Genomic DNA, 18211 nt, shown 5'->3' on the forward strand with positions numbered 1-18211 from the left:
CGGTGCAATCAGAGTTTTCCAAGGCTAAGACACAGATTTAGAAGAGAAATTGTAAAGAACTCTCGCCTGCTAGCAGTGAAAAAATATGTATTTTCAATATTTATCTTTCAAAAAACTTGTTTGTCATTAACTGTAGACCCTCAGTGATGCCATTAGCAAGAGAAATCTTGCAATAACAGACTGTAATTCCAAGGACTGTAACCGATTAATGTTCAGGAAAAAAGAGCTCTTGTATTCTGATAAAAATTTTACTGAATGCATTAAGAGTAGGTTCTGAAATGTACAGGTAACCTATCTTCAAAATACACTTAGTTATTTTAAATAAAGCTTAAAAATCAGTTTATATTTTGATTGTGATACTTTTTCTAGCAATTTTTTGGGGGCAAAAACCCCCCAGCCCTGGCATAGAAGACAATTTCGGTTCACTTGATTGCTGTCTACAATATATCAGAAGTCAGGCTGGTTTACTGGTTTACTGTTTTGAAAGTAGATATTTGGGAAGCATCTACACTAACCTGAACCAAAGACCAGATCTACACAAAGAGAGAAGGAGAACAGATCAGTGGAACTCAGAGGATGCAACAGTACCTGTGCCATCTTATATCTTACATCCAGCTCTTTTTCAGACCTCTTTTGCCCCAAGATGTTGGTCTCATCAGTTATTCCCTGAAGTTTATGTTACAGAAAATAATTTGGTACAGGAATAGGAAAAACAGGTAACCTGTTTGCATGACAATTCAGTGAACATACAAATATTTATAAAACTCCCACATTGTAGGAAGATACAGTTTCCCCCGTGTACACTCAACAGACTCAAGCATACCTCCAAGAGACTCTAAACTTACTTCCATATATTTTAAGGTCCTTATGAAAATTAATATCTAAATGGAACATAGTGAAAACTTGTACTTAAAAGCTGTCTGATGTTCACTGAAATCATCAGTCAGAACAGAGGTCTTCACCAGGAGTCAGATGAAACCTTTGGGGCACTGCTCTCACATGAAAAAGTACAGCAGTAACAGGACTTGAATTAGCTCCCTGTGTGTTACATGTATTTTAAGATAGTAAAAAAAAAAATTAAAAAGCAAATATAAGTGGCTATGTGTTTTTAAATATATTACAGGCCGGTTATTTAATGTTGAACTTGTTAAAAAAACCTCCGGTGCAATAAAATAACAAATTTAAAACAATAAAAAGCGGTGTCTCATTTGCTAAAGCATACCAGTAAGAAAGTTGTCTGATCTGTACAGATCAGATCAAGGTGCTGACTGCAACACACTGAGGTAAAATCAGTTCGATTCTTCAGGCTGACAGGAGCAGAGTTCGTCACAGATTTTGAAGTTAATGATCTCAACTATTCTTTGTGACACTCTCGATATTGTCTTGCTATTGGGCAAGCCCAATCGAAATTAAAGCAAACCCTAAGCCTCCCCAAGCCTGTTCCTATATATATTTTTATTAAGTTTTAGGAAGGGGTTGTAGGTGGGAAATGCAAGACATGTAACCCTCATTTCTTTGCCGTCGAAATTAATGGAGATCTGGTTTATTTGAAGTTATAAGCTGCAATTTTGTTATTTGGGAATGGCTATCCAGCAGTCTGCAGGTGGATGCTGGTAACGAAACAAGGAATTCAGAGCTGTCAGAAGCATAATGTCAAATAAGCTTAATAGATGTATATTCTCTAACAATAACTATGTACCTACTGTCAAAGGTCCGTTAACTGATCACAGACATCCTGATAGTTCTGAAAACTAAACATGGCATGAAACCACTAAAAAAATATTCAAGGTAAAGTTGTTTCATTTTAATCAAAATATACTAAAGAATAAAATATTTACTCTTCTGTTTCAATGAATTTGAGGACAAATCCTTTGTCATAATTCCCTAAGACTTTAATACCAAGATGTGGTCATATCTGAATTTTAAAAGATAATGATCTTAAAAACATAGAAATTCGGCAAGAATTTCACCAGCCAGACTGAAAACCACCTATCAGACCATAGAGAAAAAGCGGTGAGAAAGCGATAAGGGCAGCAGCACACATTTTTTTCAGGACAGGAGAGTATCTTATTTACCGAAGTACGTTTCGCTTATCCTGCTTATGGCCACTGAGAACCCTGCTGCAGGACTGGTGTCCCAGCTCTTTGCTTTCCATTGACCATCCCAACTCTGCCACCTTTCCAAGAGTCTCTCTCCTGGCTCTTCTCTGCAATGCTGGAGGCACTAAATGCTCGCCTGTACTCCTAGAGCCTACCTACCGCAGCCCTAATTAAGTGCTATGAATGCTATTGAGGTTAGACTAAATACCTTAATCACTCAGATCTTATTTGTTTTCTGTTGGTGTCATTGAAAAAATTAGGTTGGAAGGGATTTCTGGGGGTCACCTAGTACAACCTCCTGCTTGATGCAGAGTAAACATCAAAGCTGGATCAGGTTGCTCAGAGCCTGGTCCAGTTCATGTTCACAAATTTTCAAGGACTAAGATTTTGTAGCCTCTGTGGGTACCTGCTCCAGTGCCAACTAGACAGAAAAAACATCTCTTCCCTTGATCTGCTGGCTATACTCTTCCTAAAACAGCTAATCCAGAGACTGTTTACTATTCTCCTATCATCTGGCACTACCTTTATTTTGACATTTGAAATAATTTTCCTACTGGCTTACAATTCCGTGTGAACTCCTCTCAAGAGATCATCCTGTCTTCTTGACTTAAGCGCATTTTCCTTAAAGTTGTTCTACTTCGAATGCAGTCTTTTTCATAATGGGATTCAGTAGATGGAAATGAAAACAGGTGAAAAATTTGAATCAAGAGCAGCAAAAAGAGATAAAGACAAGTGAAAGCTGAGGAATGGACAATTAATCAAAAACAGTCTTAAACAGGCTATTTGGTGAAGTAAGAACAAAAAAAAAAGGAAGGTTTAAAGGCATATCTGAACAGCACAAAGGATAAAAGGAGATGAATTTGGGTAATTTAAGAGGATAAATAAAGGTAGTAGGAGTAACAGTTTTAAGTACCTGGAGGACTTTCTCTATTAGGATGCAAAACTTAAGACTCTGAATGAACTGACAATATGGTACTGATCTCAGATAGCTGAGAGTATTAGGAGGTACACAGAGGTGTGTGTCTCAGCACCTGCTGGCAGGTTATACAGGTCAGGAGACCCTTATTCCCCATCCACATATAAATTTTGATTATTATTTTTTAATTCTATTGTACTGGGGTTTTTCTACCTCCTCACCAGGGAGGAAGACCTTGTTTCTCACAGTCTATGAACCGCACAGCCGAAATCTACTTAAATTGGTACACATTTCCACCACTCACACTAGCATACATCGAATCTCATTTTCTGCACAAGGTAGTCTCCTGGTTTTGGCTGGGATAGTTAATTGTCTTCCTAGTAGCTGGTACAGTGCTATGTTTTGGATTTGGGATGAGAATAATGTTGATAACACGCTGATGTTTTAGTTGTTGCTGAGTAGTGCATACACTACGCTAAGAACTTTTCAGCTTCTCGTGCTGCCCTGCCAGCAAGGAGGCTGGGGGTGCACAAGAAGCCAGGACAGCTGACCCCAGCTGACCAAAGGGATATTCCATACCATATGATGTCATGTTCAGCGAGTAAACTACGGGGAAAGCTGGCCAGGGGACCGTTGCTTGGGAACAGGCTGGGCAACTGTCGGTTGGCATTGAGTGATTGTTTTTCATGTGCATCACTTGTTTTTCTTGGGTTTTATGTGTCTCTCTTTTGTTATTTTCCTTTTCATTACAATGTATTATTATTATTTTATTTTATTTCAACTGTTCTTATCTCAACCCACGAGTTTTCTTACTTTTACGCTTCCAATTCTCTCCCCGATCCCACTGGGAGGGGAGTAAAAGAGTGGCTATGTGGGGCTTAGTTGCCGGCTGGGGTTAAACCACGACAGTAGCTAACCACAAAGATACGCAGATACACCACACAACGGGAAAATAGCAATCCTCTGTTTCTGAGGGCTTCCTTTTGTCTTTAGAAAGGATGATTAGTAACACAGAGATCACATACAACTGCCTTATATGCTCTTAAGAGAATTAATCTGAGTTAGTACAATTTTGGGGAATACAATCTTATAAAATGGGAAACATTAATGAGCATGTGAATCATCATATTCATTTATTTATTCTACTCCATAACAGTAATTTTATTTCTTAAGGTCAGCAATCCTTTCATGAATGACTTCAACAGATTGATTAGAAAAAGGAGTTATTCCTAAGTAGGAATTACTAGCACATTTTATAAACATCTTCAAAACATTGTAAGTATTTCTAATTCATCTATATAGCATGTGAAATAGGGCTGCCATAGTCACATTACAGTTTTTGTCCTTTGGCCACTTCAACTATCTAGCTTCCTCACTGTATGAACAATGCAAAAGAAAGGAACACCTGGGAACCGGTAACCTTGAAAGTTAATTTCAAAGAAATATCGCCTATGAAAAGGATGAGTTTCCATTCATCTCAGTTTAGTGTACTTTAACACAGGCAGATGTAAGTATTCCTGCCCCAAGATCATAAGATGACAGAAAAATAATCTATTTATTTTATCCTGGCTGTACTGAATAGTCAAGGATAGGAGTCACTGTTTTCACATGCTGTTTTGCTGCTGCATATCTTTTCATTTCTGAAAGTTGTCTTTTTTCTACTACTCAGAAGAAAATTCTCTTCAGAAGTAAACAGCGTGAGTGATTAATGTATGAACTATGAAGATACTTGCAAAATTTCTCTTTAGATTAAAGCAAGTACAGGCTAAATTTCAAGGCATTTTTTTCACTATGGTTTAGTAAAGAGATGATTTAGATGTCTAGCACAGAAATGTGCTAGACTGTCATAGATAAAAGATCAAGAAAGACTTTTTTGTGACCATTACCAATTATTGTGTGCTAACAAGCGCTTAAAAACGTTCCCAGGAACAGCTGAAATTTTTATAACTCAGAGGCAAAGATCACCACAGCTATAGCTGACTTTTAACAAACTTTTTTATATATTGACCCCAAACCCATCTCTTTGGATTCTCCAACCGCAGCGGTTATAACATATTTAGTCTAAAATACATGGGATGCCTTTAGTACAAAAGACAGTTCAGGTGACCATATCCACAATTTTTAATGAATGAGAGTGATTTTGTGAAGTTGAACAAGGCGACAGTGAAAATAAATCCTACAATTGCAGCAAGTTCTTAAATTTCTTTACAGCTATGGCTATTATGATCCTTACCATTAGGAGGATTTTAATCTACAATAATCATAACACTTTGAGAAGGCTCTTAGATAACCAGTACCAGCAACTAATGCAAAGATATGAGCAAAAAAGCAAGTTGGAGTATAGGTGCTCATGTTCCTTTGAGTAGGAAAGGAAACCAATCTATCCATCCAGATAGATATGGAAGCACAGGCCAGATAATACAACACATCACAGAAACAGGCAATAAGATGAGATAGTAAAAACCCATCAACATCCATCATCTGATCACGGTATGGTGTCATCTCCCAGCCTCTATTAGCTCTTGCTGCATCAGTGCAAGTCCCAGACACTTTATCCTGTTTGTAATTGCTGATGAGCAGTAATAAGGCCTCCATGCCTCAGCTCCTGTCCGTTCCACTTCAGCACCCACCTATTAGGTTATAACTTTTATTTACAGCCTTGCTTGATGTGCTGTACTATTAGTACAGCTGGAAACTGAGCAGGGGGAAAGAAAAAAAAAGAAAAAAAAAGAGCATCCCTAATGGCCACTATTATTGCTAGAGCTGGGTGATTTATTACGCTGCTTGAAGGCTGTTCTATCATCACTTTCCTGTTGGTGAGAGCTCCAAGAAGGTTGGATTTCTAACACAATGCCCTCCAGAAGTCAAACGCTAAAGAACACCTTAAAAGTCCCTTGGAACACCAATGAAAAACATACCTCAAAGTTGCTTTAATGTTATAAACCTCCTTCAATAATCTTTTCTATATTTTTTGCTCAGGAGCTTAACACTTCAGAGCAATTTAAAAAAAAGAGAAAATCTAATTAGCGGTGTACCACATCTTTCATGTCCTTACTCAACACACAAAGATTAACAAAAAATGATCACACAAAAGTAATGATTTCTCGTTTTTGGCTCTGGCTGAAAATTTGTGTACTTCTATTTCCACAACCTGCCCTTTCTATGACTCCTAAAAGTCTATCCTCTCGATAAACAGGTTCAGGCTCAAAGCATTTAGATTTCTGGCACTGCTACAATCAAGCACTCGCCTCAGTATAAGAAGATCGATAAACCTGAAACTTCAAGAAGGATCATAGACTTGCTTAACTGCTTTGCTCAAGCAGTGGAAGAGTTATTTGCATCTTCTAGACTCAAATTTTAAACTAGAAAAAAGCTCAGAGCAGCAAGACAGATACTGTAACCTCATACAATATAAGTATTACCACGTCCATCTAGGACAGATACCCTCAGAAAATGTGAGCTATCTGCACATGTAACTATACAAAATATGAAAGATGCACGTTTCTCATGAACTGCTATTGAGAAATAAAGTACTTAAAAACTCACCGACTTTATGGATATAATGTATGAATTGATTGTATAATTTCTGCATTTTATTTGCTGTTTCTACTACCTTCTCTACCACACGATTAAAAATTAACCGAGTGCACTCACACCACACCATCGATTTTTTCCAGGTTTCTTTAAGCTGCATGGAAATGTTTTAAAATCTGGCTGTTTAGAATTGCATATTAAATCATCATTAAAATTGTACAGCATAAAAAGAAGAGTAATGCATCCCCTTAGTACCGCACTTTCACGACACAGGCACCCAATACAAATCGGATCTGGATGCCCTGCTGACTGGAGTAAGCCTCACAGTATCTGCCATCAATTGCAACATTACCTAATCATCAAGAAACACATCAAAATACCTAAGAAGCTATACACTAGGCCACAGAGTCCCATCTTTTTTTCCTACAAAATTTTCAGACTGCTGGCTCTCAAAAACCTTGGAGGCATCATCCAAACTAACGATTGCAAGGCTTTATTCATTCTTTTCATTATAATCCTTGTCCTATGGGCACACTTTGGAATAGAAATACTTTTTTTACCACAGTGATGATTCTGGTGAACAGGAGGAGGAAAAAACCTACTATTTGGTGTCATAATACAATTTTTTATCTGAACAGCTCCTCCAGCATTCAAGTTGAGAAGTGCATGAGGTAAAAACTTTTTTTTTTATAAGAGAACTTTTCCTGTGTCTTGGTAGATTTATTTTTTGATCTTTCTTCAACGGTTACATCAATGCTAATAAAATATGAAAGGTTTATGTCTTCCTTAATATCTTCCTGATGGGAACCTGCATACAAGATAAGTAGGTCAAATTTCTAATTTTCTGTCTCAAAAGCTGATATATGGCAGACTTTAGGGAAAAACTATGCTTGAAGGGGGGGAAAAATTACACAGATGAATTCCACCAAAACATTCTTCCTTCAAAGCTCTTCCAAGCAGAAGAAATGTAGAACACTTACAGAGAAGAGGCTTATACACAATGTGTAGTGTTGACAAATACTGCTTGTATCACTTAAATCGCTTCCTAGGAAGGGACACTAAGCTGAAGTGAATGTAGTGTGAAATATTCACTTGGATAGTCTGCTGCTTATGCCTGAAGATGTCACACCATTTCTGGGTAATATTTTGTAGCCAATGTTTTCTTGCCAATTCCCATATTTATCTGGATTCCCAAATGCAGACTTTGAAAACATGGTAATTTATTTTAAAAATGAAAATTTGCCGAAAATTCAAGCTCTGGAGAAGAAAACTCTAACTCCTGGTAACAGGTCTATTAGCGTAAAGGACTACAAACAAAATATGCAGATCACTGAGTAAATAATGTAAAAAACATTGAGGGAAATTGAGGTAATATAAAGTCATTAGCTTTAGCTGACTAAAGATGAAACTTGAGGCATCAAATTAGGAACATCTCCTCATTTTCTTGCTAAACACACCAAATGATTAACATACAAGCATGCCAGGACCAAACATTAGTGTAAACTAAAGAGAACTACTGAGCAAAGGTAGCCAACCATTTAATGGATATTTTTCAACATGTCTAGTAGCTTCATCTGCTTTTTTCTAAGGAGCTTTTACTGTTGCCATTCAACACTCCAAATAGCAGACTTACTTGCCTTTTCGCTAATCACAAGCACATTTTAAAAAATATTCATAGAGTACCCTCAGTTTTCAGTATCTATAGCATCATAGAAAGCTTTTAAATTATGCTGCAATGAAAACCAGAGTTAAACATTACAACAGCTAATGTATAAAAAAAATACAATTTAGTAATACCATGAGCAAAGCAGAGCAGTTTGAAAGGGACACAGTGGCAAACTTTCGGTCTTGTTTAGGTATACCTCCATGGCTACGTAGAAAAGAAAACCCACAGTCTTCCTATTCCGGAGAAGTTGGATCCAGTATCTTCCGGTGCCAAACTTAAGAGAGTTCTTTGGCAAACGATACTCACAGCATTGTCACAGATTATCATGCATTACTTGAGAGGTCTGCACCTGCTCCAAGTGCAAGGTAATGGAGCTTCTCTTTAACCTTCCTTCACTGTAGACCAAGCCAACTTCCATCATCACACATTTATTGCAAGCTAACAACATGCACACATGGAGTAACTACAGTTCAGCTACACATACAGTAACTTGAAACACTTTCTAAAGGAATTACTTCAGAGGAAATTTACCTTGAATTCCTGAAAGAAAAAGAGTCCTTAATCAAACAGGAATGCAGCACACTCAATGCAGCTTAACTGGTACACAAATGCAAATATAGGCAAAAATTATTTTGGAAACAGAGACTGCTAGAACATTACCACTACCTAAATGCCTGCCACTCCACCGGAGGTTACGGCTTTCCACAGTGATGCTGGTAGAAAGCATCATAGGAGCTCTCCTCAATCCATGCAAAACCAAAGTCTGAAAAAGATCTGAGCCAATGTGGGTAACTTGGCTGCCAGCCTGAATGAGTGCTCACACGATTCTTTGTGACAGATCTGCTGCAGAAGCAGATGACTGGCTATGACCTAACATGTCACTACTAACACTAGCTCTGTGAGAGATTATCCATCTATATCCTCCATGTAGAAATAAAGTCATCGAAAGCACCCAAGTCAGGTAAAATTTAGTCTCAATGCAAACAACCGCTGTCTATACTGCATCTTCGATCGGGGAAAGTAAAATCAATATACTCCAAACAGTTTTCTACTCAATACTTTGCATTTAAAGGGGAGATTTCCAGAACACTATCACAATCATTAGACTTAAATCAAACCAATTACTCCTGTAGATCTTATGTTTACAAAGATTAACTGAAAACATTGTATATTTATGGAATTACGTTTAACAGGTAGTTCAGAGATGAACTATCTGCCATACAAATCCTTTTATATATATATTTTTGACAGGAAAGCAACAGTATTTATTTGCATTTGGCATTCACCAGATATAGCTACCACCCTTGACTATTAAAACTATAACCATAAAGCTACGTATCATGCAAAATCTAATTCCTCAACCCCCACAAAACACATACCTGAGTCACAAGATCTTTTGGTTGGTGTGGTTAACGAGGCATGAGCTGTACCTGTGCATGGCCCACCTGGAAACAGAGAAGATCATATGTCTCAAAATACCACCTATATTTACCATTTACAAGCACATCAAGGTTATACTTAGGAATATAAAACGCTGAGGAGCACTTGTCTTTGGACAGCACATATGGAAGTAGTCTACTATTCTCGGTATTTCTTTCCCAGTCAAATCTGAGTACGTCTTGCGCTGAAAAAATAGGTGAGACGTTGGGACAAAAAGACAAGTTATGTTATACTTCATAAATATTTCAAGAGGTAGTTTTAGGAAACTACACACTGTAATTGCAATTTTCCCAGCGTTGACAAAGGTACCGTTTATGTTGAAACAAAGCTAGAAATGTATCTAACTAACCCAGAAGTAACGCAAGGGACGAAGTGATCACTTCGCTGATGTCAACAGAAACCTTGTCACTGACTCCAGTGAGGAAACGACTTTGCCTCTTACCTTGTTCTCATTATGTTTTCAAAGTGTGGCACAAGCATATGCTAACAAAATCTTTCCATGTTTAAGGGTCTTTTTGTTGAACTCTGGACTCTTGCCCACTCATCTGGTACCTGCTTGGTAGTAAATTGCTTTCTGGCTTTTTTTTTTTTTTTTAACATGCATCATCATTGAAGAGTTCTCCAGAGATCTTGTTAAAATATCAACCAATTGAGTGTACTCAGCGACTTGCAGTAAAAATAAATAAATGAATAAAACCAAACCCCATAGAGTGAAGCCAAGACAAATTGACAGTAGCATTACCAGTGGTAATAACACATCATAGCTTTGATAATTGGATATTATAAATTGGATGATGCTAGAGAGCCTGAAATTAAGTTAGATCTAGTAGAGTTTGGATATCAAAAACCCAATAATCAAATTTGCACTGGACTGCTGGCGATACAGTAGTACTATGCTGGCAATACAACAGAGCTTAGTATGACAGGATAAACTTTAACCTAAGTCTTCACGTCCTGAAAAATACTTTTTCCCTTAATTTTTTTTCCAGTCTGGAAAGTTTTGGCAATGTTTTTCTCTTTTCAAATATTTTCAGGTCTGGCCTGGTAGCAAACTGTTTCTTTTTGCTTCTCTCTGAGATGCTCCCCCTTCAAGTTTTCCTTTCACTTCTATTTTTCAGTAAGTATTAGGTCTCATGTAACTTTGTCTACCCTGTAAAACTTGTAGCATTGTAACATTTCAAAAAAAGAAAAGAAACTTCTGCAATTGGGAGGGAAAGATGTGAGGAAATTATTTTGGTGCCATTTGATTTCAATGAAATGCATTTGGGAGCAAAGATCTCAGTTGTTTCACGCTTTCAGTTTTCCAGAGAAGGACTGATAAATGAGTTTTGTTCTCCCAAAAAGTCCCTCCGGTAGCATACACCATTTCATAACTGTGCAACAGGTAATCTTTAACGGGGTGGTTACAAAGGCCAGTGAGCCAGTGTTTGGCCTGCAGGCAAACACTGAGGTCTCTCATTAGGGCCTGGCCTGAGGTTGAGCAAGTGAACAGGACACGGGAAACTACTGAACATGACATAAGAAATCGCTGCAGGTGATATGCAACAGCACAGGCAGCTGGCAGAAGTTACAGACAGTGTTGCGAGGAATGGTTGGATTTTGCAGGGTGGTAAGGAGGGAGCTGGTGAGAAACAGCTGAACGTCATAGGTAAGCGGAGGGGAGCGGTGAGGACCTCTCTGCAGAGTCCAGTCTGCGTATAGGAAGAGTCAAGCTTGGTTTTGAGGTGAGGAGGACTGGGAGGCGTGGAGTGGATGCCTTCCCAGGGCAACAGGAAAGCATCCTGGATGGATGGATCAAGCGTCCTGCTATCACCATGTTGGTGCCCGCCCCAGGCCTGACAGCATTGGCAAGCATCAACTTCTTTGTAATTTTTTAGAATGTATCTTTTTCTAGGCTAGAATATAAAAAAAATTAAAATATCATCTTGATCTATGTTAGTAATAGTATTGTAAAAGGCTCAGAAAAATGTCTAGTCTAGGGTTTGGTGCATTTGGGAAGAAATTCAATACTGCAACAGTAGTCTTACCAAGTTTTCTACTGGAACCTTTTGGATATCCAAAAAATTCCACAGCAGGTCTGTTAAGTCAGTCTCAACTTTCAAAGACCAAGTACATAGTGTTTGGTTTCAATACGGAATTTGTGTCAACAATATATACAACAGGATATGGAATATATCAAAATATATACAACAGGGTATGGAATTCCAATGAACTGACTTTAGACCACAGCTGCCTCTTAAGATGCAGCAGCTCTTCTGCAAATTATTTTAGCCACATTGTCCCAGTTTTCACTGAATAGATACTGACAGGCATCATTGCTGTGGACTATCAAATAAGACTAATCCTTGCAATTACTGTACAGTAAATATTTACACTAGTTGATACTTTCAGCATCCAATTAAATTTATTTCTCACTCTTTAAAGTACAATAAGTTGATATGCATTCTGCACTTCCCTGTGTCAGAGTTTTTCTTTTATTTAATCTTACCTCATTAGGTACTATTTTTATATAGCTTTGATTTGTAAAGCACAGCACCAGTTCCAACAAAGAATATCTTGGGATTTGCATGCAAACACACCAGTGCCTAATAACCAGCGAAGGCGGTATGTCCTTTGCAGCACTTCCTTCTGCTGTTGCTGTTCCACCATTAAAAATGTCATGCATACTTCAATACTATGTAGTATGGGCTTGACTCTGGAAGTCATTATGTTGAATCTTTTGGTATACATAACAGCTAATACAGGCATCTTTGTATTATTTGAAACAGGGCAGTACATTTCCCACAGCTTTGAGAAAAATTCTGCATGAACGAAAAGGTAAGTCAGATAACAGTAGACCACCAGTCCTTACTGGCTATACACAAAGGTAGGCTTATAAGTGATCATGATTCAGGATAAATGTGCACCTTCATTCCCCCCAAAAAAAGCGTTTCAAGGGAATTTAACTGTGGTACATAAAACACTTCAGTGCACAGTGAAAGGCCACACATCTAGCTTCTAACGTAACACACAGGGCTGTAGACTGCTAATTTTTCTCAGCACAAAGAAGAATGGAAGAATAAAGATATCTTTCTACTCTATATCCAATTAACAGATTAAACAATAGCTTCTGCTCCTATTTTTTTTCCAGTGTATGGTTTCTGGCATTTGCAACTCCTCTTCCAAACAAAAGCAGCCACTGCCCAGAAATAATGTAATCCCAAGAGAAGATGATTAAAACCGCAAAAATACTAGAAGGTACTGAAGAAATTAGGAGAATTGTGAGAATCACCAAGTTTGCAAATTCAAACATGGAATTGATAATGGACAAAACAAGATCCTTTAACTCGAATACTATCATATATTAAAACAAAAGGTCTTGTTAACGTAGCTGCTATGTTTTTTCTGTCTGATATCCCTAGCTTTCTTTAACTTATTTTAACTGTACTCTAAATATATCAATTTATAAAAACAGCTTCAAAACCAGTTTCTCTGCTAACTCTCTAAAGTAGTAAAATGTTATGTATTACTTATATTTCTATATATACATTAATATTGTTACTATTTACTATTATAGACTATTATAATTTCTGTATGTTTAAATTGACCTTCAGAATGTCTTTCGGCATTGTCCACCTCCCTTCCTGAAAGAGGGTAACAATTGCCAAGTACTGCCGGTCCTGCAGGACATACCCTGAGTTGGGGTAACTTCTTGTTTCCCCTTCCTGAAGTCTTTGTAAAGTGAAGTGACTCCACTCAGGCAGAATATCCTGTGCAGGAAAACGTGAAATACTAGGGTAACTCCCCTCTTCTTGCTGTTTGAGGAAGTGCTAAGTCTGAACCCAGAATACATGTGTCAGGTGTATTTGAACAACACTTGGAAGTACTTACTGAGCAGAGGAAAAGATGCAGAAGAGAGTGACATCAAGCTTGTACAAGAGTACTAAGCCTAAGGTTAAAACAATACACTGAAACAATTACAGATAACACAAAAACTGCCAGTCAGATAATGAAGAAACATGAAAAAATAAGTGAAGGAGCCTGAAGCTCAATAACACTCATCACAGCGACATAAGCATGCCCGAACACTACTCTGAGCTTTCGCTACCGCAATGGTTCCTCCCCAGAAAAAGCACACCAACGTCCTGCGTGCAACGGGCTGCAAGAGGGTAGTAAGAAAGAGCTGAATTTCCTTGGACAGCAGTGTTGTAGCTAGGACAGGGAGAATTTAATTTGCTATACAGGAAAGAAACACACCTTTGGAAACCTGTCCAAATCAGTTATCTAGTAGTGTGTTTCCTGAATTGGTAGAGACCACATCTAATTAATCTACACAATTGAGTTTGAAAACAGTCATTGATTACAAACACCAATACATAAAAAAACCAGGAACATAAATCTCTAAATTCAGTCTGCACAGACAGAATACACTCTTTTTAAGGAAAAAAAAAAAGCAAAAGAACTTTACAGCACATAAGAACTGCTTATCTGCTGCAGAATAGGTAAGCTGCATGATAACTTCAGTGATGTCATTAGTAAACAAATAAGAGGATTATACCACAAACAAATGCATACTTTTTAAAACCTAGTTGTACAAATTTGCTGTTATTTACTTTTGTGCTTTTTTATTTACATACAGCTTTTGGAGAAGGAAATGAAACCTGGGCTGCTTTGCTGCTGCTGAACAGTTGGTAAATTTAACAACTATAACGAAGTAAACGGAGAGAGAGTTCAGATTCCACTTTTTTCCCTGCTATTGTCTTACTCCATTACCTGCTTTTCCTCAGTTTCCTCATTTGTAAAATAGACACAATACTTTCTTACTTTATAGGTATAAGTTGAAGTGTAAAAATGTGGGTTTGGAACTGGCAATTAAATTATATTTTTATAAATAATTTTTATGTAACCTTGATGGCTGTGCAGCTCTAACCCACATTTTTCTTATGTGACTGTGTTTCTGTTTCATGCTCTGTGTGGTCCTTTCACTTTAATAAATCGGACCCTAGGATACACCGTCTACTCTGCAGCATGAAGCCACTATAAATCAGAGGGAACAATCAACAGTGGTACCATTCTGCTGGTCTTAATTATGTTTCAAAATTATCATCCCACAGACGTAGAAAGAAGTGTTCATTTCATAAATCTGTGTGCCAGATCTTTGCTTAAGATGTTAGAAGAATGAGAAACGTTCTTTAAATGAAACTGGGACTGTAGGGATTAGATTGAAACTTACAGAAAGATCCTCATGCCTTGAAAAGACAATGAAGGTGACACTTCTAGACAGTGTTTTGTTCAAATTTCTAACTGCCAATATGTTCCGTACTGGCACCTAAAACTAGTGATGTTTCTCAAAAGACAACTCAAATAGCCCACAACTCAATATGGTTTTATATTTGAAAGTATTCTTGCAAATTCCAAGAGAAAAAGTGCATTGATACTAAAAAAAAAATAATTTATTTTGTGATGAATATTCAAGAAAATCCAGATTTGATGATAATCCAAATGAAAAACCGAATTACTGTTAATTTTAACATTAACAACAGTACCAAAAGGCTATTTGTACATAGCATCTAATGAAAACAAGGCTGAAAAGAAAAAAATCCCTGAAGATGTAAAACATGTTTTACTATTATCTAACTCCATAAAAGAAAAAGCCTGAGAAAAGAGTTAGTTCTTATTCTGTGGCATAGAAATCCAAAGGTGACTGTACTACCAAAAAACAGCCAGGCACATATTTTATGTTAGAGGTGTGTCCCTTCTTGCTCTGATACAAGACACATAAAATTGAGTACAAGAAGCAAGAACACATGACAATCTTGTGAGTTGATAAGGAAAATTAGAATTACTCATCATCACCATCATTTAGCTGCAGCTTTCTCAGTTACGCTTGGGTACAAGCTTCACTGCAATATTAAATCATGTGGGTCAGGTAGGTTAGTTTTGTAGCTCAGCATAATTTTAACAGTTACTGTATTCTTTTGGACCAGAGAAAAACATACAAATTGGTATCAGAATAAATCAGGTTAGCAACAAAGGAAATTTTGTCTTGCTTGTCACAGATGGTTATAGAAAATAAATAGGCAACTAGCTTGGTCTGTTTATATATTTAATACTTTATAGAAGTGAGTAAGCATATAACTTTCAGTCAAAGATGAGCTAGAAAACGAAGTTCCCCATAGCCAAAATTAGAAAAAAAAAGACAGGATGTACAACAACTGACTCCTACTGCAATGAGCGACTGAATTCTCAAAGCCAGGGCATTTAGAAAGCATACAATGGATAGCATCCAAGAGCAACTATCATTTTAAAAATCACTGTCCTTACTTAACAGGCACAAAATACAACTAAGGATATCACAATCATAATTCAAAATATGAAGTATTTTCAGAGCGTACATAGGAAAGCTGTCATCTCTGACTCTGCTGACAAATCCATGCAAAATGCAAAAACTGTGAAGTCATTATAAATTGGTAGAAATCTTTTGCATAGTGTCAGAGAGAAGGCCATTCAACAAAACAGAAAAAAAGAAAAGAAAGGATGCATTTGTTTATCCATTTTTCATAAGGTTACGTTGAAAAAACTGACATAAGATTATTTTTTTTTATTCCAAAGACAGAAAAAATATCATCACTTTTCTAGTACTCTAGCCTATGTGGCTTTTTACACAGTCATGCTTCAACAAGCCATGAAATTCAGAGTATAAATATCCAATAGGCGCAGTAGAAAAAAAACATCTCTCACCTTTCTGCCAGAGATCTTTTACAGAAGCCTGCTGCATCTCTGTCCCAGATGTAGTATGCTTTATGTACATAAAACCACTTCAAAATAACTTCATAATTGGGCATATTTCAGTGCTTGCAGCACATGCAAATGCTTAATAAAATAAACAATGTTTTAAAGCATTCTTTGAACTTGTCTTGCAAATTTAAGCGTTTGAGATAAACTAATGATGTTTTAAACACTTAGCTTGACATGTAAAAGTTCAAATTCTGGAGGGTATATAACAACTAGCCAAAATTCACAGACATTCGTATTTGGGCATCTGAAAATTCGTATTTGGGCATCTAAAACTCAGCACACACAGAGGTCAGGTGTGGTCAGTGATCAACATAATCTTTCAGGGCTGAAATCTCCAGTGCATTTTTTGACATTTACAGCAGTATCTCAGCTCTTTGTGTTATCTTCTTACAAAGTCTCCAATGTAGAAATGTAGAGCATTTAACTGTTCTAGAAACATCAGATATTCCTTTTTTCCTTTTCCAATTGTTGGTCTTGCTAATTCGAGGAGGTCAGGAAGAGTTAAGCACATAATTAAAATAAAATCACGTCAACCAAAGCTAAGAACTACTGAAATAACAAATCTGATCCAGTTGCCAGAGTCGGAGTTCACACTGACATTTCTCCTGTCACATAGCAACACGGTTAGTTTTAAACCTGCACAGTGCCAGCTTTAGGTCTACTCATATAATGCCAGAAAGATAACGTGACAGCCTCAAAGCAAGCAACGAAGGCCTGAAACTAAACAAAACTGTTCCACGTACAGTGTGACCTTTTCTTTACCAAAATACATAGAACCTTCCTCAATAAGCTAATTTTTTAAAAGACTGCTGGTGACTGGAGGTAGGGAGAGGGAGAAGCAAGGGCCATTGTCAAATCCTTCTTTCCCTGTCTCTTAAAAATAAACACAAATCCAGCCCACCCAGTAAGAAAGGGAAATTTGTGACAGAGTAACCAGCTCATATGGTGTCTGACACTGAAATAACTACCATTAGGATCTCCTAAATGAAGAGAAAAGATGGAAGGGAAAAACAATAATAGATGAAAACTATACAAGAACTTGAACAGAGAAACTTCTCTGCACATACAGCAGCAGAAGAACACAAGGCTAGATTGATTTAACCATCTCTTAAGAAACAGATCATTAAAATTCAAGCAAATCTAGACTTAGTAAAGCTATACCAATATCAATATACTCCTTGTATGCAAAAGTTTATTTCAGAAAATTTACTGCAGCTGATGAAGCCTGAAAGTTGTGGATAGAACAAGGCAACTCAAGAAGCATGGTGGGGGAATAAAAAAATTCTTAGAATGTTTTTCCCTCCTATATTGCAACAGCATTTTTAAAAAATTGGTGATAAGTAATACTGCATAAAAACAAAACATGTGTGAAGGAGGAAAAAAAAAAACCAACCAAACGTCCTGAAGCTTGCGCCACTGTCTTTGGGTATAAATCTTTAACACATTTTTGCAGATTGTAACTGTAAGACTGAGAAGTACCATTCTTCTACTAGGGGGAGAGAGAGATTAATCAGCAAAGCAGCCACCGGGGTAGGTGATTGTTCAGAAGTGAGGGTGGCAGGAAAGCGAAAGTCACTACAACCTGGTTGTGTATATAAAACACTCAGGAATGTAAATGCAACTCTCACAGAAAATCAAAACAGTAACAAAAAAAGGCAGAAATACTTCCATATTGTCAGACTGAACTTCTACAAAATCCAGTCCAAGGAACTTTTCTCCTATATCATTCATTCTGTGTTAAAAAGGAAAATGGCTGCTTAAAAACAAGTACACCCCCCC

The 18211-nt window shown here is 37.2% G+C and overlaps 1 protein-coding gene across 1 annotated transcript in view; it reads right to left on the reverse strand.

Moving 5' to 3' along the window:
- The window catches only part of ZFAND3 (zinc finger, AN1-type domain 3), a 51495-nt gene that overhangs the window by 30686 nt on the left and 2598 nt on the right, over positions 1–18211 (reverse strand). Inside the window, exon 2 of the mRNA XM_009700262.1 lies at positions 9595–9660. Coding sequence (XP_009698564.1) covers positions 9595–9660 — 66 coding nt within the window. The remainder of the gene's footprint in view (positions 1–9594; positions 9661–18211) is intronic.

The sequence above is a fragment of the Cariama cristata genome, unplaced genomic scaffold (genome assembly GCF_000690535.1).
Source record: "Cariama cristata isolate BGI_N322 unplaced genomic scaffold, ASM69053v1 scaffold1615, whole genome shotgun sequence".
Taxonomy (NCBI): domain Eukaryota; kingdom Metazoa; phylum Chordata; class Aves; order Cariamiformes; family Cariamidae; genus Cariama; species Cariama cristata.